This window comes from Poecilia reticulata, chromosome 12 (genome assembly GCF_904066995.2).
Source record: "Poecilia reticulata chromosome 12, P_reticulata-male-v2, whole genome shotgun sequence".
Lineage (NCBI taxonomy): Eukaryota > Metazoa > Chordata > Actinopteri > Cyprinodontiformes > Poeciliidae > Poecilia > Poecilia reticulata.
Window position 1 is genome coordinate 2,865,942 of NC_088841.1, and position 25,333 is coordinate 2,891,274.

General features: G+C 38.9%; 1 protein-coding gene across 2 annotated transcripts in view; it reads left to right on the plus strand.

Annotated features, from left to right (window-relative positions):
* The first annotated feature begins 38 nt into the window (after window positions 1–38).
* The window catches only part of grk3 (G protein-coupled receptor kinase 3), a 77,753-nt gene continuing 52,458 nt past the window's right edge, over window positions 39–25,333 (plus strand). Inside the window, exons 1-3 of one of the 2 annotated variants that reach the window (XM_081613642.1) lie at window positions 12,143–12,239; window positions 12,637–12,767; window positions 23,308–23,384. In XM_081613642.1, the coding sequence (XP_081469768.1) occupies window positions 23,321–23,384 (64 nt within the window). In that variant the 5' untranslated portion in view covers window positions 12,143–12,239; window positions 12,637–12,767; window positions 23,308–23,320. Of the gene's footprint in view, window positions 2,329–12,142; window positions 12,240–12,636; window positions 12,768–23,307; window positions 23,385–25,333 lie in introns of those variants that run through there. The other variant, XM_008423195.3, reaches the window with a different exon arrangement.

Here is a 25,333-nt window from a genome sequence, read left to right on the forward strand (position 1 = left end):
GACTCCTGCCCCAGAACAAGCCGTTCCATGTATTACCGGCCTCTCTCCGCCGCAGTGGGAGAGGAAGTCGAACCGAGAGTCAAGCGGAGACGCTACCGTGTTAGCAAAAAACCCTACAGAAATACAGCGAGGAGGGTTTTCGAGCAAACATGTGCCACATTTTTGCTGGGAAACGATATGCTTGACTGAACGGAGCGGGCTCTACCGACTGGCATTCGTCGCCGAGACAGCGAAGGGACAGCGTTAGTGCTCCTCACAGGCAGCTTGAGAGAGAGGGCTCCCCTATCACGGACAGCCTGGTAGGCAGGAACCGCTCGGCTCTGGCTGGCTGGCGCGGAAAACGACGACCTGCTCGGCTCTGATTTTTCTTAGTATTTCCAACTCCCTGTGTGAGAAGACCTCAAAAACAGTGGCACATCCATCGTGTTTCTTCAATTTTGGCGTGGGAAAATATAACACTCTCCCCAACAATCATCGCCTTAACTGCTAATAACCTCGACTCCCAGTTCTGTGAAGCCACCGCTGGACAGCCGAGCTGCTCTCCATCTCTAGGCGCACCCTCCCTCCTCTGCTACCGTCACAGTGTGCAGCTCCGTGCTGGGTCTCTTCCCCAAGCTCCGGATAACTTAACGAGAACCCATGGACTATATTTGTCATTTTTACTGATATTTTTCTCCTCAAGTTCCTGGGCTGTTTCTCGGAAGCGCAGCGAGACTTCCCCAATAACAAGGAGACGGAAGCAAGAACCCCAGCAGCCGTTAGCCTTTTAGGTAAACTACTGCACGGTGTCGGAACTGCGCCGCTGTTAATCAACCAGCTTGTAATAACCGTATTGACAAGTGGCTTTACGGGCTTTTTAATGCAGCTGTCGAAACCCAGTAGTTCGCTCACTGGTAATTTAGCCTTCTGGCTAGCAGGTTTCATTTTTGCTAGCTAGCGTGTTGGGCTAGCTAGCAGGCGAACCCGAATATCGGCACCAGCAAGGAGGCTACAGCGGGTTAGCTCCACGACGCGTGGATTTGGCTTGTGATTAGTTAATCACGCCGTGCCCGCTCTGGATTTAGAGCTAAAGCGTTCAAGGTGTTTATCCGCGTCTTTTCCTACGGCGTGATTGCTGCGCCCCGCACGGAGCACTTCGGTTGCAACAGGAAGGAAGCCGAGCGAAAAAGGACGGAGCAGAAAAGAAAAAAAACAAATAACCACACAGACAGCGGAGAGTGGGATTGAACGGAGATCATTATTATGAATGCTGCTTGTTTTTCATCTTCTGATCGCACGGACTTATCGGTGCCAAAGCTCGCTTAAAGGATTCTAATATTTGGAGACGAGGACAACGGATCGCCACATTTAACCTGCCCTGGAGGGTCTTTTTCAGGTCTTTTCAGTAAATCCATCCCCCCCTCCCCTTCCCCTCCCTAAATGTGATGGTGCGAGCAAAACGAGCCACACGTGTTCCTGTTTGTTTGCTGTAACGCAGACCCTCTGCTGCTATCGAGGCCACAAAAACAATCGGGAGTTGCATCTCACGTTCTGACTGCAGACTCCGCCTGCCATTTCTCTAAAATTGGACCCCCCTGACCTCCCATCCCCTCCTTACTGCACATTTGTTTACATTTGAAGGGAAAATCCCGAATCGAAACCCCATGTGGAACTGGAGACAAACCGGTCGTTTGGGCACATTTTTTCAGCAAGGAAGTCCCGAGAGACGTGCAGAATTTGACAGCTGTCCACTAAGGCTGCATATCACAGCAGCCCTGTGAAGCGAGGAAGCGCTGACACCAAAACGAGCCCGTTCCTGCTTATTTTAGCACCTTTCCTCCCGGCGCGTATACGGCGCAATCCGGCTGCAGTTTTGCGCCAAATGGGATTGCAAGGACAGCGATAGAGCTGATCCACGGACTACTTATTTAATTTTTTTATCCGATCAGCCCACCTTAATATCTCCCCGCCCCCATAAACATAAAATTTCCTTTTTATGTCTTAATGATGATGGCGGCTTGAGGTTAGCAGCCGCAGACATCTACACGATTCCGCTTCCTCCGGACCCCCTCCCCTTTACCGCCCCCCCCTGTCATCGCACCTTAGCCCTTGATGGTGGTCCTCTCCACTGGAGGAAACGGCTCTTTTAATTCCCTGAATAGTTAAAAAAAAAAAAAAAAAAGCACCACAGGAAACCTGCTGTTTTTATTAATTTGCTCCTCCAAAGGGTCGAAAAATGGCGGACCTCGAAGCGGTACTCGCCGATGTCAGCTATTTGATGGCGATGGAGAAGAGCAAGTCTACTCCTGCCGCCCGTGCCAGTAAGAAAATCATCCTCCCTGAGCCCAGGTAAGCTCATCAGCGAGGCCCTGTGATGTTAAGTGGTTTGCAATTAACATGGAGCCTTTGAAGCGTATTTGGCTGCATAGGAGGAAGGAGGCGTGCTTACTGTCAAACCTTTTCCTACTGTACACGCTTGATTTAAACAAAAAGGCTGATGCTTTCTGTCTATTCAGTTTTCTGCAAACCACGCTGTGGCTTCTGGCCTCCTGCAAGTAGACACTAAAAAACGGGAACAACTATTATAGAATGTGCATGCCTTTTTTTTTTTTTTTTTTTTTTACTAGAAAATGCACTGATCAGGCTTTTCCTGATCAGTGCATTCGATTTTTGCACTGATCAGAAATCATTCAGCTGATTCCAAGCTTGATCCAAGCCTTGGAATCGGCTTGATATGCCGATTCCAACTTGGGCCAATTTAAAAAAAAGAAAGAATGAAATGCATAGACGTAAAATGGTGTACATTTTCTTTGATAGTGTTGGTAGTTTTTGAATCTATTAACAGCAAGGCAATTATAAGGTTATTATTTGTTAATTCATTAAAGGGTTTATTTGTGTCTGAATGGGCACAAAGTTTCATACCTTTGTACTTCTCTGTAGTTTTTGTAACAAAAATAACCAAAAACACACGCCACAAGGATAAAGATTTTTAGTGAATTTGGTGTGATCAGCGGCCTTAAACGGCCATTTTTCAAAAATGAAGTGTGATTTGTGTCACTAAGCTGCTTACAGGAACTATATTTTCAACCTTATTGGTATTTATTGATGCCTTCATTGAAGAAACAGTGGAGAAAATAGCAAGACTGTCAATCTTGAAAATACGGACAGTTTTAGGAGATTTTAACAATAGTTAATTGGAGTTTATTGTGAGAGCGATTAATCAAAGTACTTATGAGAAATTTATAACAATAAATGATTAACAATGCGATAAATGCCCATTTTATCAGCTACTCTACTGCGCATGTCACCTTTAGAAGGCAGGAAAGAATACACTTTTCCAGCTGTTTAAACTATTTACAATTAGGCTAATAAAATAATTCACAACTCGCCTCCAGGTCAGGTCATTTCTCTTCGCCCGGCGCAACTCCTGCACACGGCTTTGCGGTGTCTGCAGTTGTTGAAGGTTTTTATTTTTAGCACATCATCTCTATCTCACACTACCTCCTGTTCAAACCTGCTGCAATTTTGATTGGGGGGCGCCACTCTTTCCTGCTAATTGTGACCAAAATAGGAAGAAATTATTGTATTTCATATGTAATTTGCACGCTAAATATGAATTGAGTTCATATTTAGCCTGCCCGGCTCTTGCTGTGTTTTTGTCAGGTTCCACGCTCATCGGCTGTTTACAAACAAATAGTTCTTCTATACATATCAGTATGAAATGGGCATACCAATCAACAGAGGTAGATCCGTTCTAAACTTTTTTCTGTGTGTGTTTATTTGTATGGATTGTAGCATTCGTATTATTTAAGAGAGGGTGATTGTTTTGTTTAATGTTAATTTACCTAGTGGATAAACGTATCGTTTCTTTTAAATATTCTTCCTAAATAAATTGGATCAGATTAGTGATTAATGGAAGATTAGCCAATTTGGATCTGATTTATTTATCCATGAGGTTAATCTCGTGTTAGCCTGACTGAAATATCGGTGCGTGCTTCAAAACCAGCTCACGAATCCGAGGCAAATAGAAAGCAGTGGCAGACTGTGTCCTTTCCATGTTCTGTGCTCCACAGTGTACCCTCTCATAGCTGTCACTTACTCCCAGGCTTATTTGACTGATAGCTGTACAACGGCGTTAGCTTCAAACTGGTAGCTGCTGCTGCGGCTTGCCTGTGAAGCTGGTGCAGCTGTGCTACCAGCATATAGCAGCTCTTGACGTTAGCACCCCCCCTCCCCCCGCCACACTCCTTCACCCATGCTGTTTGCAAGCACCCACTGTTAGTAGGCTGTCAGACAAGACTAAAGCCCCATTCTGATTGAACTGACACCGCGTTGCCCTCTTCTTTTTAAGCGTTTACAGAGAGGCGTGCTGCAGTGGGCCTCATAGTGCTCTGTTTTAGGTCATAGCGTGCAACTCGCTAAAACAGGATGTGGTTGAGATTTGGTTATTGAGAGTTTCTTTTCATGGGAGGTTTGTAAATGTGACAGTTGGGGCTGCACTTAACGATGACTTCTCTAGATTAGTTTAACGATGTTTTTTTTTTTTTTCGATTTCTAGCAAATTGTTGGTTAATTTTTAGGTTACTCTAATGGAAGTGTACTGGAAATAAAAATATTTTAACGAAAGTAATACAAACAGTAGTAAATAAACAATTCAAGTAAAAGAAATGAAGTGCAACACATTTAGCAGTCTAACAAACCCAAGTCGTAAAATTCAAGTCACTGTTAATATGTTTAACAGTGTGAAGTGAAACTATTTTTTTAGTTTTTGCTAAAACGTTGTTCAAAAGTGAAGTGCAATTTACAAAAATGTAGCCTTTTAAAAAAATTACTTAGTAGTGCAAACATTTTTTTGCTTTCTCACAGACTCGCGCGCGCACACACACACACACACACACACACACACACACACACACACACACACACACACACACACACACACACACACACAAACTCAAACATTCGAATTGAGAAATGCTCACATTTCTCAACTCGAGGTCTGACCTCTGCTTTGAGGTCAGACATGCTTTTTCTAACCCCTCTTTAAAACAATTGTGCCTGCAGCTTTAAAAAAGGCGCTAATACAGAGCTGATGTTACAGCGATTGGACATAGCAACTAGGAATGCACCATATGAAAATTTGGGCTGATGTTAATATGTCTGTTAATCAATATTTCCCTACGCTTCCCTTTTGACATTGTAAAAAAAAATGACCACAATACTGCGCTGCATCACCATCGCTGTCGTATGACCAAACAAGACCCACAGGAACAACCTCCTCTCCCCCCATGAATACAAACGGCATCAATGTGAAAATATTTATTTTAATATCGACCCAGTTTTATCAGACCCATGGCAATATGTTAAAAACTGACAAACATCTGCAGATACTGATGTTGATGCTTATATATCGTTCCTCTAGCAGCATTTCCATTACAAATGTACACACAACTTTGTCAATATTCCTCTAATGTCTAAAAAACACAATTTTGCAATTGCGATTCATCTAGGAGTTATTGGCAGCAGCAGCGTGAGAGTGTATATGAGACATTTAGATTTCCACACACATTGGTTTGTTTTGTTTTTGACTTTTTGCGTTGCTAATGTTCTTTTGATCCAGATCTCATTAATGGCACATCACTGCTGCTTTGCGATCTGATGGATGTACTTTTCCTTCCTCCGCTGGGGTTACTGGTTTCGGTTTCTGCTGGTTCCACTCTAAAAATGAGCTCACAGTTGAAGCTTTCTCTAGTCAGATAGTCCATTAAAGCCAGCATCCTCTTTTTTTGTCCATAAGCAGAGTACAGTCATAACCTTTTATTTTATACCCTGATACATGCTTATGTAAATAGATGCTGTCCACAGTTCCTGGGATAGCAGCCTTTGTGGCAGAATGTATTGGTACCAGGCTATGGTTTCAGATTTGCATGGGTTGACCATTCAGGTGGTTGACAGGAACACTTACAGAGCCACAACTAGGCCAGTTACATTGAAATTACTACTCACTATAGACCATTTGGAAAAAAACACTTTCACTGCAGATGGTTTGAATGTCACTCACAGAAAATCTACATTTCTGATGACTTTCAGGAGACTTATGAATGTACTCTGCTACCAAATTCCAAACATTCAGGAAACAAGTCTGTAAGGGGTGCTCGATTTATTGAAGAAAAATAAATAAATAAATACTCGCATTATGATGTTCTTGTTCAAATATTTTATGTCAATATTGGCGATTATTTTATATCTTCCTTTCCATCATCACCAATCTCCATGGGCTTTAAAAATCTTGATCTATAATATATTAGATCTGAGCATCAAAGGTTGTAAAAGTCATGTTATTGGCATGCAGAGAGGACATAGGTGGCCAAATATGGAAAATATTGGTTATTTATAAAACACCAATTCATAACAAATATCACATCAAGGCATTTTACGAAAGTCAATATCGTCATCTTTATCGTCTACAGCTGCAACTAACGATTATTTCAGAAATTGATTAATCTGCCAATTAGTCGATTAATTGGACAAAAAATAGCACATTCTTCAGATTTTTCATGGCAACTTGAGCTATTTTTTAACAATATTAGAAATAAATTAAAAGATGCAAATAAACAAATGGTTCAATTAATATTTTTTGACTATTTGATGACTATTTCAACTATTTGACTTCTATGACTACTATTTGAATAATCGATTAACCATGAACAAGTTGAATTGTTTCCGCCCTGAATAAAATGTATATCACTACTACATCCTCTGAATATTGTGCCGGTGTAATCGGAGCCATTTATCCCGACTAACTGACACACTAAGTGTTCTGCTTTTACAGAGCAAATGAAATAAAAGCAATGAATGATATTGTTGTTGTTGGAATGATGGTGAATGGTAAGAGATTAGCTGAGAGGTGAAAAAATGAAAACAAGACACTGAATCATAACACCTCAGACAGTTTAGTAAGCCACTCATGTTTTTGTGTGTTCAGAGAGAGCCTGATGGTTGCTAACAGTGTGCCATCATAATGTGATGAAGGGATCGCCGCTCCACAGAGCTCTGATGTTCAGCATCCAACTCTCGGACTTCCCTGTTCGTCTTGCTTCTGGAGGCGGGTTGGACCTGTTCACAGGAGGGTCCATCCACTGTTAGCTAGCGTACCTGTCCTTCATCATTCCTGGATTTATCACAAAATAACCAAAGTTTCTGATTCTGAGCTTGGTCTTGCTGATGAAATTAATGATTTTAGCACTGTCATATCGGAACATAATCGGGAGTATAATGTTCAAATCAAATAAGCGTAGACAGTTAACACTCAGCAAAATCCAATCATATCCCAAACATTAGTTCCTGGTAGACATCTTTAAATAAACTGTGTTGATAAAACTCAACTCCTGCTCCGTCGTTGGTCCGCTCTGATTTTTTTGTCAGGCTCACTTTCCCGTAAGCTTTGCTCCAGCTTCTAACAGTTGGCGGCTGTTCTGTGTCCGTGGTATGCAAAACTGTATTTGCTGTGGAAATGATTTGGTTGATCTAATGAATCAGGGTTTTCTTTTAACACTTTACTGTCATGTTTTCAGTGACATGAATAGAGTTGGTAAAATTGATGCTAGAAAAAGAAATTATTAAAAGGTCCTCATATGTGTCCGGATTGATGCAAACAATCCGGACACAAAGAGGTTTTTTATAAACTGGGTTTATAGTTGACATATTGAACTCCCATCCCACTGCCCCACTTGTTGATGTTGAGCTCCATGTCGTGCAACTCTGAAATTTTGCAACTTGCTGCGGATCATGAACCTTTTACTCCAAACGGTCTATTTGGAAGGTGCTGTTGCAAAGCAGGTTCACCTGTACCGTAATATGATCCCGCTGTTTTTTGGAGGATGGTGCATAAAAGTACGCAAGTATAGAGTCTCAGCAGCTGAGTTTCCATTACAAAAGTGTGCAAAACTTCGTCAATATTCCTCTTGCGTCAAAAAAACACAATTTTGTAATTGCTGTGTTTCCATTAAATAAGGCAATTAAAATCAGACATGAATTAGTTTGTTCACAAATTCATATTCAAATGCAAAAATACCTTATGGATCCCAAAAGGAAATTAAACGTTGTAGCTCTTATTAATTCAAGTTATTATACATGGTGATGGCTACTGGCAGAAAAGATCTCGGGGGCTTCTCCTGAAGAAGCCCCTGACTGAAGACACTGTTATCCCAAGACAGTCGGTCTCTTCTGTAAACAAAACTGCCCTTCAGAATGTATGAATCATTAGAATGGAAATGATCAAGCTCATTATAATTTATCATGTAATTAATTTCTTCTTGTGATAGGTTTAATGGTGAGACACAAAAATTTAGCTAATTTAAGTTCTTCAAAGAATAAAAAATGTAGAGATGTGTCGATCAGGCTTTTTCCTGCCGATACTGATCACCCATGAGGGCCGATCACTGATACTGATCACATAATTATTTTTTTTTATCATAAACACTACCGGTTACATTATGTGGAAAAAGGAACCATGAATTCACCTTTAGACAAAAATTTGTTTTTAATAACTTTTTCCAAGAAGAAAACTAAACAAAACAGGCATTGTGCAAATTGTCCTGCTATCAGTAATACTATCTTTAACAGACTGATAACATATGAAGGCTCTGAAGAGGCTAAATAATGCAAAGAGCCAAAATAAAACCTCTCAACATTGCCAAAAAAATTCAAGTATAAAACTTAACATTCAAAGGCAAATACAGGATCCATTACAATAAACAATCCAGAGTTACTGAATGAAAACTTCCTGATAGCATGGCGGCTAGCTGATTACTGCTAGTTCTGAGTGGCTGTTTCTGACTGAGCGGAGTAATTATGCAGAACAGGGAGGAGATCGATTATTTTTTTTAGAGATTATCTGTCTCATGTTAGGACAGCAAAAATTTTAATACGTATGTAAAATTTATTTTTTTAGGTTAGATGCTGCAGCTTTAAAGAGAGGTTCGGTGTGAGAGTCACTACCAGGTGGAGCAGAAGCGGCGCTCCGTCTGGGAAATATTACTACCTGTAGCGCGTAGCAGCGGTTCAACAGCGAGAGAAGAACCAGCGTCTTACATCGCAGCTCGAAGACTTAAATAATTTTGCAGGTTATTTGTTTAGCTTTCTGACCGTCATGCTAATCTTGGTGAGTGTTTGTAGCTGTGCCCTGCTTTACCTGCTATCTGATCCTCCATATGTCTTTTTTACTGCAGTGAGCCTCGATGTAGCCAAACTCCGTCAAGTATGGCATTGTTTTTATGTCGTATTAGCTTCGTTGTCTTGATGCATTTTGACGTGCTTCAATTTTCCACCGCAACACGCAAACTTCCCCATTCACTCAGTGGGTTATAGTTCCACATTGCTTAGGATTTGTTGCTGCGTGTTTGCGCAGTGTGAAGGAAAGAGGAGACCAGCTGCACAGACAGGCTGAGAAATGAGATGCAGGTGATCGGTATCGGCAACAAGAGCCAATGATCGCTGATCATGCACTTTTTCACGAAAATCGGCCGATTATGATCGGTGACCGATCAATCGGCACACCTCTATAAAAATGTTTTGTCCGCTTAGATTTTGGGGTTTAATAAGAGGAACTATCTCAAAATTTCTTGGAAACATTTCTAAATTAACACCAGAAAATCTGAATTTTTATTAAAACAACAAAAACGATACACAAAGGAGGGACTAATTTATACTTAAAATAGTCAAACTGATCAGATCAAACATGTAGATTAAAATGAGGGGGTGAAACTAACAGTACAGAGAAGGGGAAGCCCTTAAGGTACAGGGGAGTTTACCTGAAGTAGTTTAGTGGTGAAATTGACGCCTACAAATGTTTTTGTTTTTTTTTTATATCAAAAAATAAAAGCATGGCCCTTGAGGTTATATGCTATAAATGAGTCCCATTAGTTATTACACACAATGATATTGAAGCTGGCCAGATAAATGCATCAACTAATGGACTTACAGAAGCACTATTATACAGCTGTCGAGTAAATCAGTGCACCAAAAGGCTCGCATTAACATGAAAACGTACTTTTCTGTCAGGTCGTTTATCCAGTAATGTGTCCATTATGTTGGAATGATATGGTTACATTATGTTTCCTTCCCGTGCAGTGTCACCCCAAAGCTTGTTGCGCTTTGAGTGCTTTAGAGGAATTACTCAGATTCAAATTGTTAAAGATCATAGAGGACGAGCAGTTCGGAGTAAGAGCAGGCTGGCGGGCGTGCGGACTTTACCTGCAAAACCGCTTCCTGTAAACAGCCGTACATGGCAAACTTCAGAAACAGGTGCAAGCTGACAAACCTTTCTGTAAGCATGCTTCAATTGTGGCCCTTGAGCATGCACGCATGCTGTAGGCTGCCTGTTGAGTTGGCGGGTTGCAGTCCACTGCGGTGCTCTGGAGGTAGCGTGGCACTGCAACATTCTCGGCAAGCCGGGGCCAAGTCCTCTGACAGAGAAGTGAGATTATGACGGCAATGGTGGAAGTTGTGTAGATTGGTGGGGAGGGTTGGAGGATGGTTTTGTCAAAGGACAACTTTTGTAACTTAATGTACACATACAGATGGATTTTAAGTGGCAAAAGTTCTGAACAAGGGCAGAAGCAAGATCCCACTGTGTGAGAGAGCAGTCTCTGTTTAATGGGATTATTGAGTCGTAAGGAAATCAAATTATGACAGCTTTTACATTTTAAACTTACCTTAGCATTTAATGTTGCTAACATTACTTGTAACCTCAATTTCTGTGTGTATTCCCAAGAATCAATCAAAATGTATTAGTAGAGCACATGATGTATATATTTTTAAGAGGCTGAAATTAGATGGTTAGAAATAACACCCCCACTGGAAATGATTTAAGACCACAAAATAAATGAGGTTCAAACCATCTCTGTCAATGATCTTAATGGGTAAGGATCATATTCCTGACTTAGTCTCTACCTAACATTCTGTGCACAAGGATTGACGGAGATTTAAAGAGAAGCAGCAAAAGCAAACGAGATGGATTAGCAGTGCTTCTGTCATCCAGATCAAATTACTGTAGAATATTGTCTCTGCTGTCCAGGAATTGAGCCATTAGCATATCAGAGCAGTCAGACTGTCACAGCATCAGTCTTCAGTCAGAGACCTCTAAAGACTGACTGCGACCAGAGACCCTTCCTCACTCTAAAAAGAAAATGGTTGAACCAACTTAATTGAATTGCTTTTATGGGTAACAAGCAATTCAGTTAAGTTTATCCAACTTAATATATTAAGTTTAACCAATTCAATATATTATAATCATCCAACTCAATTTATTTTTTTAAACAAATTTATTAAGTATGTTTAAGATAACAAATTTAACCCAGTCTTACTCAAATCATTTAGTTTACTTCAAAAAATGGTAAATGGACTGAACTTATATAGCGCTTTTCCAATCATTTTGACCACTCAAAGCACTTTACACTAGTCACATTCACCCATTCGCACTCACATTTATACACATCAACATGTGGCAGGAGAAAGCTGGAATCGAACCTACAACCTTCCGATCACAAGACAACTACTCTACCCACAGAGCCATGGTCACTTACCAGGGACAGATTCCCTGGTAAGCTTGAGTCATGGTGTCAGACGTGGGATACAAATATGGTATTGAACTTAATTATTTCAAGTAAAGTCAAAGTAAAAAGGTCATTTAAGGAAAAGATTTGTAACTTTTAAGTTAGAGTGTTTTTAGAGGACATTGTAAAAAGAGTATTAGGGTGCAAACTAAAAAGTTTGCAGCCCAAAATATTTATTTTGGAACTACTTAAAAGTTTGATTTGACTTTCTGTAGAATTAAGACAGATATTGTATATGTTTATTAGAAGAAAGTAAATGATTTGCGTAAGAGTGACTTAAATCTGTTATCTTAAACATACTTAATAAATTTGTCAAATAAAATTAACAAATTGAGTTGGATGATTATAATATATTGAATTGATTAAACTTAATAAATTAAGTTGGATAAACTTAATTGAATTGCTTGTGACCTATGGAAGCAATTCAATTAAGTTGGTTCAACTATTTTCTTTTTAGAGTGTAAGTTTTAAGTTAAATGAACACAAAAATGTAAGTTGTCATAGTAAAAGCAAAAGAATTAAGTGAAATTAATGTAAATAAGTCCATAAGATGAACTGCAGCCCAAAAACAACGTCACCATCCGCAAATCTTTGAAGATACTTGGATGATATGAATTTCGACATTTAATTTCCCCGTGGCATAAAGTAAGTGCCTCTTGGGGTGCATTTACCCCACGCCCGTTTGGTCCGCTTTAATCCAACGCCAGTCCATTTGGCTTGAACGTCCTGTTCGTTTGGGGAAGTGTGAATGCGCAATTGAACCCATAAAGTGAATTGTGGCCTGCCTACAAAACCAGGTCTCTGTTCAGTTGAAGTGAACACTGGCGTGGTTAGAAGGCATACATATTTCACAGAGCATTCTGGGTAAATACATCCCAAAAATGTGAGTCTAGCACCAGCGGGAGAAATTACTTGTAGTTTATTACTAAAGACGAAGGAAAAAAATCCTGTAGCTGCAAAAATCCAATTTTTGTTTAGATTTTGTAAAGAAGGAAGTTGTGCTCAATATCTTCTCCAAAGGTTTTTGTGTCATTTTCTTCAGTGTTTCTTGGTGCAGTGCCACCACAGGCGAGGAGGGGAACAGGTTTTTCAAAGGTGTGAAAACACCCTTCGATGTGATGAGCAGCATTACGACACTTGACAGACCTTGAAAGGACCAACATTTGGGCAACAGTGAGTTTGAGATCTATTTTTGGGCTGATCTGTTTTAAAGGGGTCTCCCTCCCCCTAAGTGCTGCTTTGTTATTGCTTGAAGATCCCTAGCATATTTCAGTTAAGGGCTGCCAGGAGACAGTGGAGAGAATTCTGGCTTACTATTCAATATTTTCTTGGCAGTGTGAGCACACCCTAATCTTTGTGTGCTAAACGGTGGTTTTTCTCATACAGTCAGAAGAAAAATGCACTGTTCTCTTTGATCCCGTCTGCTTCTCAACATGCAGTCACTATAAGAGCAAATGATGAACTAAAGGTCTGAGAAAAAACATCTTGGTGAAAAGACTGAAAATATCTTTATTTCCTGGAAGATCTTTGGACGTCTGCCATAAATATATTTAAAGTCGCCTGTGAATCAGTTTCCATCTGCCTGTTCTCATAGATCCTTAGTCCTTGACTATGACACCCTGTTTACTCGTGTTGTAAATTTATAAAAGTAAACAAATTGGCTTTCACTCAAAACAAAAACAGAACATGGAAAAAAAAGAAAAATCCCACATGTTCATAAACTTTTCCCATGTGAAATCTCATTATTCAAGCCACTTGTCTTTCCTGATCTACCATTTTCTCTTGTACTTTTGTTACATCAATGGTGTTGCTCATGTCTTAACCTTGGAGGAACAAGAATTTGCTCATTGGCTGAAATTAGATCTGAATGAATTAGTGATGCTTATCCAATCAATCCTCGTTGCTTCACTCTAAGGCCAAACACAGTAGATCAGAACTGGATGAACTTCTGTCTCCGTACAATTTTTTTTACTTTAAATAGGGTACCGCGAGCTTTGAGTACTGGCTGATACCAATATTGACAGTATCACAGTAACGACTGTGATAAACGATAATATTGTAGTTTGTAGGCTATTTTCAATTAATATATTGATAATTGCACTCTCAAAGATCAATAAACTTTAATTTTGTTAAGAACATTTAACACTAAATAAAACGGAAATAAAAACCACAAATAAAACGGTTTAAAAAATAATAATCATCAGAATGGACATTATTGAGCTTATTTTAATTTATTATTCAATTAATTGATTTGTTGCAACAGGCTTATCAATAACAGTAGGTGAGAACACTGATCCATTTAATATCAACCAATGGGTCTGCCTGTGGGATGCAAATGCTGCTGAATAGAAATACTGGCGCAGACTAAACACTGGAGCGGACTGCTTCTGCCTGAGATTGTAGATGCAAGCTTAGTTGATATTGATATTTGAAATGCCTTGCGCTGAAATGTGCTATACAAATAAAATTTGATTGATTTTGATTTGATATCTTATCGATTTCCGATGCCAATATCTGATCGGGAATTTGCTTTTTAAGAGGACATCAACTGCATTAGATGTTCACACATCCAATGTGTGAACATTAGATGTGTGACACTGTGTCTATTGATGACACACTGTCATCAATAGACAACTCTGGTTCTCTCCACAGACCCTCCCTCATTTTCTTAGTGTAAGGGAGGAGTGAACTATTGCATCAGGTAGTTGGATATGCCCATCTTCTCTATCTAAATTTAATGATTATTGATGGGCAATAATATATAATAATACTATATTTAGTTGAATGTAGTTTTTATTTCCACTTTGGTTTTATGTTTAGATTTTATTCAGATTTATTTTCCATTTTATCTTTGTTTTTGGTTGTGTATTTTGTTTACCAGTACCAGTATAGGGTTAAATGTTCTTTTGAAAATAAAGTGTATTTAGTTTTGGCAGGATGTGCTTGCATTATTATGTCATTACCATTACATCAGTTTAAAATGGTATTCAAAAAATCTTATCGTTCATCGCAATAATTTTTGAGACGTCAGCAGAATTTGTTATTGTGACAGGCCTATGAATGTTCTATAAAAGATCACAATGTGTCTGGAAAACACATAGTTCTGTCCTTTTAACTTAAAAATTCCCTTTTGCTTGCTGTTACCCTCATTTTGAATACTCCTTGTTGAATTTCTCAGTAGTGTTTCATGTCTACATTGTGATGATTTTTATTGTATTTATTTGTTGGTGAATGCCTTTTTTTTGTTGTTTATATTACAAATTGTCCCCTGGGTATATTAAAGATACCTCTTGGTGTGGCGATGGTAGTATGTGTTTGCCCAGTAGGTCAGCAGTGGCTACTACTATCCAGTAGCTTGCCATCATCAGTGAGTGTGTGTGTGAATGGGTGAATGACTGTAGTGTGAACACTTTGGGGACCTCTGGACTTGATAAAGCGCTCTGCAAGTACAAGTATTTAGCAGCTTTAGACAAATAAAAATGTCTATTGACTAAAATCAGAGTCAGGAGGTCAGGCTTTTATACATCAATGATTGGCCAGAAACTTTGGTGCACCTCTACATTGTAAAATGTGGTGTTTCTCTTCAGAGTTGCTGTACTGTGAGAATCTCATACCTAGTAGAGCTCTGAGATGAATCACTTTAACTTTGGCACTAGAACGCTGCGGCTTTTGTTTTAAAGGCACTTTAGTGATCATTCAACAGGAGTGGAATTCAGCATGAACATAAAATGTGTTCCTGAGATGAAACGTCTTCTCTCAGCTGTTTCTAACCATAGCACAACACATGAAAAATGGTGAAATATCTCATCTTTACCATACATGGAAAAGGAAATGTCCCATGATAGTGTTGCAGAGTTTTGTGGAAATGAGAAAGAATAGCGCCAAAGCCAAGTATCCGTCACCGCTCCTGAAGCTGGAACAGGTGTAGGTCAGAGATGCGCCACAAAACGGTCACATTATAAGTGAACGTCCAGCTGTAAACAGTCCATCCTGTCATCCTCCGAAAAACCCGTTGGTTGTAAGTAGGCCTGTCGCGATAAACGATAAATCAATTAATCGCATGATAAATTAAACCTATCCACCTCATTTTAATTATCGCCTTTATCGTCTCTTCCGGTCTTTCTGTTGATGACACTGAATAAAAAAAGGCTCAGCTCCGGTGCTCTCCATTGACCCTCCCTTCCTCATTTCCTTAGTGTTCAACCACATGGGCACAAAATAATGGCTTCAAGTCCAGTTGACTAATTTTAAAATCAGGCATTAATCAATGCTTTACTAGAATCTACCTGTGAACCATGTGGCTAGATTCAGCGTAAAGTCCTGACTGAATGAAAATCATTATAACCCATTTGTGTCACGTTAACGAAGAACAGCTGAAAACTTACCGGGTTTATTAACTGCGGTAGCAATTTGGCTCCAATTCCTTCCCTTGTCATTTCTATATTTTTTGCACAAAATGTTGAATAAACAATGTTGTTTCCACATATCCTCTCCAATGTCCGCTGGACTTCAGGTTGCGCCATGTCAGCTGTTTGGGATTCCCCTCCGTAACTTCCTCTCATAAAGCGCAGAGGAGAATCCGTGTTTTCTGATTGGCTACCTGTCACATTCGGTGTTAAGCTCCCAATCAGGGAAAACCCCTGATTTAGATCGGAGCGGCCGACGATCTACCGTAACACACCACACACTACAGGATGATCGGTTACGAAATCACCAGTGACAGTCTTAGATCGGCCAACGTTCTAAGATTGTCATAAGGGGAAAATAGGGACAAAAAAGTGTGTAGTGTGAACTGCTGCATTAGGTGGTCGGATGTGCCCATCTTTATTTAAATGTAGTGATTACTGAAGGGCAATAGTATACAGACTTTATAATCTTCACTCTTTTGGTTGAATGCAGTATTTATTTCCACTTTGGCTTTATGTTTAGTTTTTATTCAAGTAAGTTTTTTGTTCATGGAGACAGAGAATCCATTTTATTTTTGTTTTTGGTTGTTTTGTTTATGTAGTTTATCAGTTCCAGTGTTATGTGTTCTTTTGAAAATAAAGTGCATCTATGGCAGGAAATCGCAGGCATTATTACGTCATTTCCATTAAATCAGTGTCAGAAGGTCTTGAAACAATATTATCATTTATCGCAATAATTTTTTTAGACAATTAATCGCCCAGCAAAATTTGTTGTAAAATTTGTTGGCCTAGTTGTAAGGGACGATTGGAGACGGAAGCCAAATTAGCATTAAAGCAGTTAGCTGCCCTGACTATCTACTACTGATGGGCAACATGCACTTAAAGTTCTATGACGATATTTTGTGGTACTAAATAAAAGTCTTGATAAGAACCATTTACTATATAAATTTTTATTTTTAGGTAACTGTATGATTGTGACTGCGTGTCACAGCAATTATAGCCCCACAATCACAAATGCTGCTCTTGAATAACATTCCCACTTATAACATGCTTCTTTAAGACACCAGTCACATAAAGAAGTATGATTTAAATCACTAAACGTCACCCAGTAACTATATTTAATCTTATTGTCATATTTATTGATGCTCTCATTTAACAGTGGAAAAAAGTAACAAAGCTAATAGTCCTGACAGTTTTACTTGTAATACAGTTTTACTTGTAAACGGTAATTAAAATTTATAGTGACAACAATAAATGAAAATTCCTTTAAGAAATTTACCACAATAAATGATTAACAATGCTATAAATGTCCAGCCATACTAGTGGCTAATCTTATGATAGTAAACGATGAATAAAAATCATTCCTGTTAGATTTATAGCCTAAAAACAGAGTTTAGAAGCTTCCCATAAGTCAGATCAGATTAGCTTTATTTTGGTCAGTTTACAACATTACACAAAAGCAAAACAAAATAATTATTTAAAATAACTATTTAGCAAACTGATAAGCTACAATAAAAGGAATAGGCAGAAGCCAAGGCTTATACTTGCCTACCATATTAATAGACTCTGCAGTCTACACACATACACACATTAATTCTTAAACATGCATCTATAAAGTTACACATACATGCATATAACACCATGTGGGTGTTTATGTTGATAAAACTGATAAAATGATGCTGTCTGAAAACCTAGGCACCACGGAACATATATTAGCTGCTGTTGCCTGGCTGATTGACATCTTCCTGAGTGTAGGAACGTTGCTGCCTGTGGGACGATGACAGCAAATGAAAGCGTTCTTTATTGGGCTCAGCCCCCCACATTGTTGCTGATTGTTTAAGCTCTCCGAGAACCAGCAGCAGAACCAACGCCACGGCTCTGCACTCTTCTCGTCTCTGCCCACCTCTCATAATTTGTCCACATCGTGTTAATCCGCTGCAGGCAACCCGGCCTTATTTATCAGCACGCGCCGGGAGCCAGTCTGTCACTCAAAGCGCTCTGTCGCAGCAGGACCTTCTTTGTTTCCCCTCTGTGTCGCGGTCATCTGCCCCCATAAGCTAATGTTGATGTTATGCCACAACTGTTGTTCCCAGCTGAGCTTCGCTCGACTTAAACTCAATTGATAATGTCCAGAAAATGTCTGTTCGGTCCTTTTGTACAGAGGAGTGTCAATATGTTAACAGGTAGACGGATTATCTGTACGGCCTTTGGTCCAACTCATGGTGTGATGCATGATTTATTACTGTAATAGATGTATTCATTATCTGGGTTTTCCCTAGAAGCCGTCTGCACCCAGCCGTCCTGACCTTCGTGTTCTGGAACGACCTGCTGCACCTTTGTTAAGTTTTAATAATCTCACAATGCTCGACTTTAACGGGAAATGTTAACCGTCTTTGTGGCATGCTGGGTTTAGTTTTAAACAAATAATCTAGTCAGCTGCTAGTGATTCAGCGGGGCAAGAAGGCTGCGTCTGAAGAGGAAGTGTCGACTTCCTCAGTTCTTGTTTCAGCAGCTGTGGCTGAAGCTGACATGTTGCATAGTGTTCACCAAAAAGGTTGCACCCATCTGTGTCATCAGCACCACTAGCTGGGGTCTTCTGTCACATAGCAACAAAGTGCCTTGTTGTGGTGTTGAAATTACGGATGATTGGATTAATCTCGATTAATTATTTAAATAATTGTCTACCAATTTAGGAATAGATCATTAACTGGAGTATACAGACTCAAAAAAGGTAATTTACTGAAATGGCAACATACTTGGAGCAGTAAGCCAAAATTATACAAAAAAAAAAAACCAAAGCATTTTGAATTTATCACCAAAACCTTCTTTTTTGGTAGATTATGTCTGGCCAAGAAATCCTCTAGTGGCATTTTAACTTCACCTGGTTCAAATTCTGTACAAAAAAAATTCCTATTAAGTACCTTTAGCTATCCAATTATTAATCAGTTTATCTAAAAATTAATCACCAGATCAGCCCTGCACTATATTTTCATATGTCGTTTTCTTTGTAGCTGCTGATGGATCTTTTGCTACAAATTACCAATCATTCACAGAAGCAATGTTGTTTTATTGCATTTTAGGCAATAAAAAATTTATTTTATTCAAAAAAGCCATTGAAGTATTTCGGTAGGGAGATGAAAAATTTACCGACTGTCAATTTTTCTTATTCGAATAATCATCGAAATAATTGATTTCTAAGTGAATCGTTGGTTGCAGCCCTAGTATGGGACACAGTTTTGCTCAGATGTCTCCAGCCTCCTGTGTTGGAGCATTTTATTAAAATATCTAAAGTGTGAATAAAAGGTTTCAGCTAATGGTGGCGATAATGACCACATTTATTTCTTTCAGATCCGCTCTCTGTTGTTTATGGAACGTGTTATTGTTTATTTTCTCCCAGTAGCTTTAGGAAATAGCTGTGGACACTTGTTGAAGAACATTTCAAAGATCTTTTGATGTTTGCGGCCTTTTGTTTGCCTTGCTGCCGAGATGAACCCACACTGCTTTAATAATGTTACGGTCCAGACTCGAGGGAGACCGATCCATGACTCACAGCGCTCCATTGTGTGTGGTTTTTATTTTTATATTTTTATGTTTGACTTTCAATGCATTGGTAGGTTGTTTGTTTGGGGTCATTCCCATGCTGAAAAATAAAACCAGTATCAGTCAGATGCTTCTCTGGTTGCACCTAGTGCTGGATCTTGATTGATCAGTACTTCTCTGGATTCATGATAGCAGAAATATTGGAAACAAAACACAAAGTCTGACCCACAGCACCAAACCATGACGGTGACCTTGGTGGTGGTAAGCTAGATTTCTGGAGCTTACCACCGCCATACTGTTGTAGTAATTGAGTAATCTAAAAATAATTCTTATGATTAATCAAGTAACTGAAAAAAAGGCCCGTTTTGTTGCAGCTACTTAACCTAGTAAAGGAAATATACAAAATAAAATGTTTGTAGAAAAGTATGTTGGTGACATCAACTAACTCACTCTTAAGTTACCCATTAACAACCTGTTGAGTAACTTGTGCAACAGTTTAAAGTTTCGTCACTGCTTCACAACTGCTTAAAACAAATGAACAACGGCATGGAGAGAAACGTGGATAAAACTGGAAGGTGATTTGATCAGTTTGGCAGTATTTCAGTTATTTTAACAAAAAAAAAATCAATGAATAATAAATATAGACAATTATATTGTGATACTTTTTTCAGCCATATGTGCACAGCCTTAGTAAAAAAAAAAGCTCCCTTTTTTAAAAACATTATACTTCTGAAAATGCAATACATTTCAAATATCACTTTCAGTCTCTACATAGAAACTTTTTTTTAAACAAAATACTGTCAGTTATTTTTTCGCGTCTCTTGACTCTTCTTGATCAGCAATGTAATATTAGCTGAAATGTATTTCTTTGTACATGTTTGACATTCCAGATTCTGTTCCAAGACTCACAGATGAAAAAAAGTTGGTCTTTTCCAAAGGGAACATAAACGTGAAAGTGATCCATCACTTTTGACACTTTTTGTGTCAAAAGTGTCTCCCTCCATAGCTGCTGAAGGCACGTTGCATTCCTCAATAACAGCTCCGTGGTGGAAGTGAGAGCGTTGTGCAACACAAATAATCATCTGTTTGGAACACAGTGCGCTATATAGTAAAACATAATTTAACGAAGCGTTGATGCAGATAATTTGCCTTACGGAATTTTAATAGTCGGTGTACTCAAATCATTTGATGAATCATTACAGCCCTAGTAAATATTGCTAAGAATATCAATTATGATTAGGCGTGCCACTGTAACAAATTTTGTTGGACGATGAATTGTTCCAGAAGTTATTGCGATAAACCATAATGTTGCTTTGAGACCATTTTATAATAGTCCGTAATATACTATTATATACCATTGTTATAGTGGTATAATAATGCTAGAACACGTTTTCAAAGATTAATAAATGTTAAATTCTAATTAACATTTAACACTGGAAAACGTCTTTCAGAAAATGCTCTAGTTGAGACCAAAACACCAGATCGAAAATGTTTGTCCAGTTTTTGGTAGAAAGATGGGGAGAGGAAAAAAAAGAGAAATCACACAAATTGAAATTGAGTTCATTTTAATTTATCATGCGATTGCTTTATTGATTATTATGTCAGGCCTAATTATGATTGATCCACATTTTCCTCGATCGTCTTCCTTTCAGGTCCGTTTCACTTTTGCTGAAACAGACCTTCCCCTTACAGCCCACACAACCTGAAGAACTGTAAATTGTGTGCTAATTATGACAAATTGAAATTGCTGTTGTGCTGTACATGTGTTGGACTGTCCAACGTAAGTATCATAATCACATGTTCCTGATGAAGTGCTGCCCTTGTGGGTTCCACGGCTGACATGATCAGGTTGTTATAAACCTTTGTTCACTCCTGTCTTGTGTGCTAAATCAAACTCACAGGAGAACATGCACATCACTTCCTGAGCTTCAGTCTGTGGCTTGCTTAGCAGCTTATCTTCACCCCTGATGACTCCAGATAAAGACGGCTCAGCTCTCTTTTCTCAGGTCTTGACACTCAGTCGAGTCTGTATTTACCACAAAGTCAAGTTTTGAGTCTTTGCTCGTCTTAAATTTGACTGAATTTCAAGTCTTGAGACTCATTTCTGAACACTTGGCTAGTTCTGTCAAAAAAAGTGAGAATTAACTTATCAGAACAAAATAGACAGCTCAATGTCTAGCGCTACTTTTGCATTTTTATTAGTGGTTGTGTCACTTGTTTAGCATTTTTGCAGGGCTTTAGTTAATCGCAATTTATTTAAAAAATAAATATTTGACAAAATAAGCTTTCTGAACCATTTGAGAGAAGATTTGTTGCAATTTATTGTTTTACAAGTTTCACCAAAGTAGGCAACCTATTGTTTTGGTCAATTTCAGTTAATTTATTATTTATTTAAGCTTGGCTGTTATACTTATAATGGCACCGACAGAACAAATGGAAGTTGTTTTGTTTTTTTGCATGTTTGACCAAGATTCTGAAACTATTGGTGCACAGTGTGCTGTACTGGTGCAGTTATCAAATAAATTTGTAATTCAGTACATTTATGTCTATGTTTAACAAAAGAAATGCTGTAAGTCAATTCAGCACTGTTTTTCCGTACCGTTTCCAATGATCATATCTTTGTACAATGAGACATTTTGAAAATAAATGTACTTGATGGAAACACACCAACTTTGAAAAAGCCTTTTTTCTGATAGAAAGCACATTTGTAATAAAAACTTGGCTGCTGACACCAGAGTGACGTAAAGCAGAAGTCTGGTGGATTTGGCTTATTATTCTGTGTATTTTCGGAGGTGGTAATCTAGGCTTGTCACGATGACAAACTTTGCTGGACAATAAATTGTCCAACAGTATTGCGATAAACGATAATATTGTAGTTTTTAGACTATTTTCAAGTCATATAGTAATGAAATAATAATGCAAGAACACATTCTCAAATATGAATAAACTTTAAATTCTCCTGAACATCTAACACCGGAACCCAAAGACATTATAAATATCCAAAATAAATAAACAAAACAGAAACGGTAAATAACATTAATTGTGAAGAGTCTGTAAATAAAGTTGTCCTTCAAAAAAAGGGCGAGTTGAAACCAAGTCACCAAACTGAAGACTTTATCCTCCAGTTTTTGGCAGAAAGAGAAAAATAATAAATCATGACAATGGAAATTATTGATCTCGTTTTAATTTATCATGCAATTTATTTATTGATTATTGTGATAGGCATACGATAATCAACAGAAAAAGTTTCAGAGCCACTTACTTAATCAAATAGAAGCAATAAAATGTGTCCTGTTCACATTTGTGTAGTTTGTTTTAGAAAGTAAATCATTAGAATAGTCCAGAAGTCATTTCAGATGTCCAAAATATTGTCACCTGAAATTTAGATTTTAAATTAGTTGAGAAGTCTAGATGGCCGTCGGCATCCAGATGATTTTCTGTTCAGTCTGCCGCTGTGTGTGTTCAGTGTGCAGGGTGCTGATAAAGTGTTAATGGGCCTATGAGGAAGGGTGTTAATTGATTCATTCTCCTTGGGCTTATTCTCATTAACACCTGGTCCCAGGATAGCTTGTATCTCTGCAGGCCCCCCAGAAGCCTCCCATGTGTCCCTGTTCCCTCCCTGCAGTTCCTCCCTGTGGGGGGACGGCTGGCTGGCTGACTGGCTGACTGGGAGGCTTCAAACCTGGGTCAGGATCTCTGAGGAAGCTGGAGGAGACATGTGGATGCTTTAATAACTGACTTTTTTTAAATTTGTTTGTTTTTTACAGTATTCGCAGTGTAATGCAGAAGTACCTGGAGGAAAGGGACGAACTCACTTTTGACAAAATTTTCTACCAGAAAATTGGTAAGTCTGACCTCTTTTAAAGGGAGTAAAGCTTTTTCACACCGAGCATCATCCTGTCTCCTCTCCTCCATGTTTCCAGTCTATGATCTTCTCCTCTGATTGTGATGATTTATACCATAAATCCTGTAATATTAAATCTAAACATTTGCAGCGTTAACATATCAGTCATGAGGTCCCATCCACCGTTATGTTTTATTAGCTTCTATGATTGTAATTACATAGTTTCAAATAATGAACACTTTCCACATTTATTGGTACCTTGGGTAAAGATGTGTGAACAGTGGCACCCTCACTGTGAGCCCCTCCCCCAGAGAATCATTGTCAGGTCATATAAAGGTCATAATCATCTTCAATCAAGACATAAATGTAAAATCCAATAAACAATTAAAGAAATTTATAAAATTCATATTTTCTTTATTTAAACTTTCTGGGGATGCCACTGTTTGCAACGACTTTAAGGATTAAAAATCTTTCTTACACTAACACGGTTTAAAACTGACAATTAAGAACCAAAACAGATGTGACCTTATCTGAATGTGTTTATGCAGTGGACAGGAAATAACTGTTTTTATTTACCTCTGGAAACTTATCGGGGTTAATTTTTAATGTGCACCTCTAACATTTTCTATTTCCTTATTCTTTTATTTTGTATCAGTATGATTTTATGGATGCTAGTTATCTTAGCCATTCCTCAAAATGCGAGGAATGACATTTCCTCGCATTCAAGTAAGCCACCTCGGTGAATTTTATGTTTAGAAAAAAAAATGGCTATCACCAGTCAGAACAATAATTAAAAAGATGAAATCAACTGTTAATTTTTTAAGAAAGAGGAATTAATCTGAAGACATCCACATGTTTTTAGTAGAGGGGCCAATAAATGGTGAGCGAACTGTAGATACTTAATGTGTCTGGTATTTCATAGAGTTTTAGAGTGGACGTTTAAACTTACAGCCAAAATGTAACAGAATGGGACATGAAAATGTATCAATCTCATGTCTATAAATAGATGTTAAGTGTTTTTATTTCTATGTCTGTGGCAGAGTGGGTTTGTCTCAGGACGGCCTTCATCAGAGACATCTGAGAGTTGATCATCAAATGACCACATAGATTTGATCCAAATAAATTTTGTCTAATGCTTTTCTGATTGTCGTTGGAAAGCAAATAATGTGGCATTAGAGCCACAGCTGGTTGTGCGTGTGGTTTTCTGTGTAGTTTTCACCAAAAGCATGGCTGTAGAATCCAGATAAATGGATCTGTGGTGGAAAACATCAGGATCAGCAGATGTTTGAGCGTTGGTGTCAGACCTGAACCCAAAAAGGTGACGGGTCCGTCTCCAGCCGCGGTTCTTGTTGTCTCCAGAGGGGCTTTCTTTGAAACCAGGCGGTTGATCTGTGATGCTGCTGCTGTGAGGGCTGCATGTGGGCGGCTTGTTCTGCTAGCTAGCATCATGTCTGCTGCTTCCTGAGGCCGGCCCGGTGGAAGCGCCGCCTCTTCGCCATAGAGCACAGCGTCTCTGTTCACAGCTGACCGGCTGTATGCCGTACCAGGGGACCGCAGCCACCCTGCAGGCCTGTGCTTGGTTTACTTACACTTCTCACCCCCCACCCCAACCCTCCCCGCCCCGCCCCATGAGAACAGGCTGTGTTAATTGTCCCTGGCTCCGTCTTCGTCTCCAGCTCCTCTCTCTCTCCGTCTCCGTCAGGCTTAACACTTATTTAATTTCTGTCGGTTGTGTTCAGTTTCATCTCCTCCATCCTCTCCGTTTTGGTCTGGACATGCATGCAAGATGGATTTCTTTTAATAAGTCAGTAATACTTGGGGATTTCTGTTGTCCAGAAAACGTTTGAGCTCCTTAGAAAACTATAAACGCCCAAGATCACAGCAGGATCATGCATCTATAGCAGGGCTGCAGCTAACGATTATTCTGATGATTAATCAATTCAGACAAG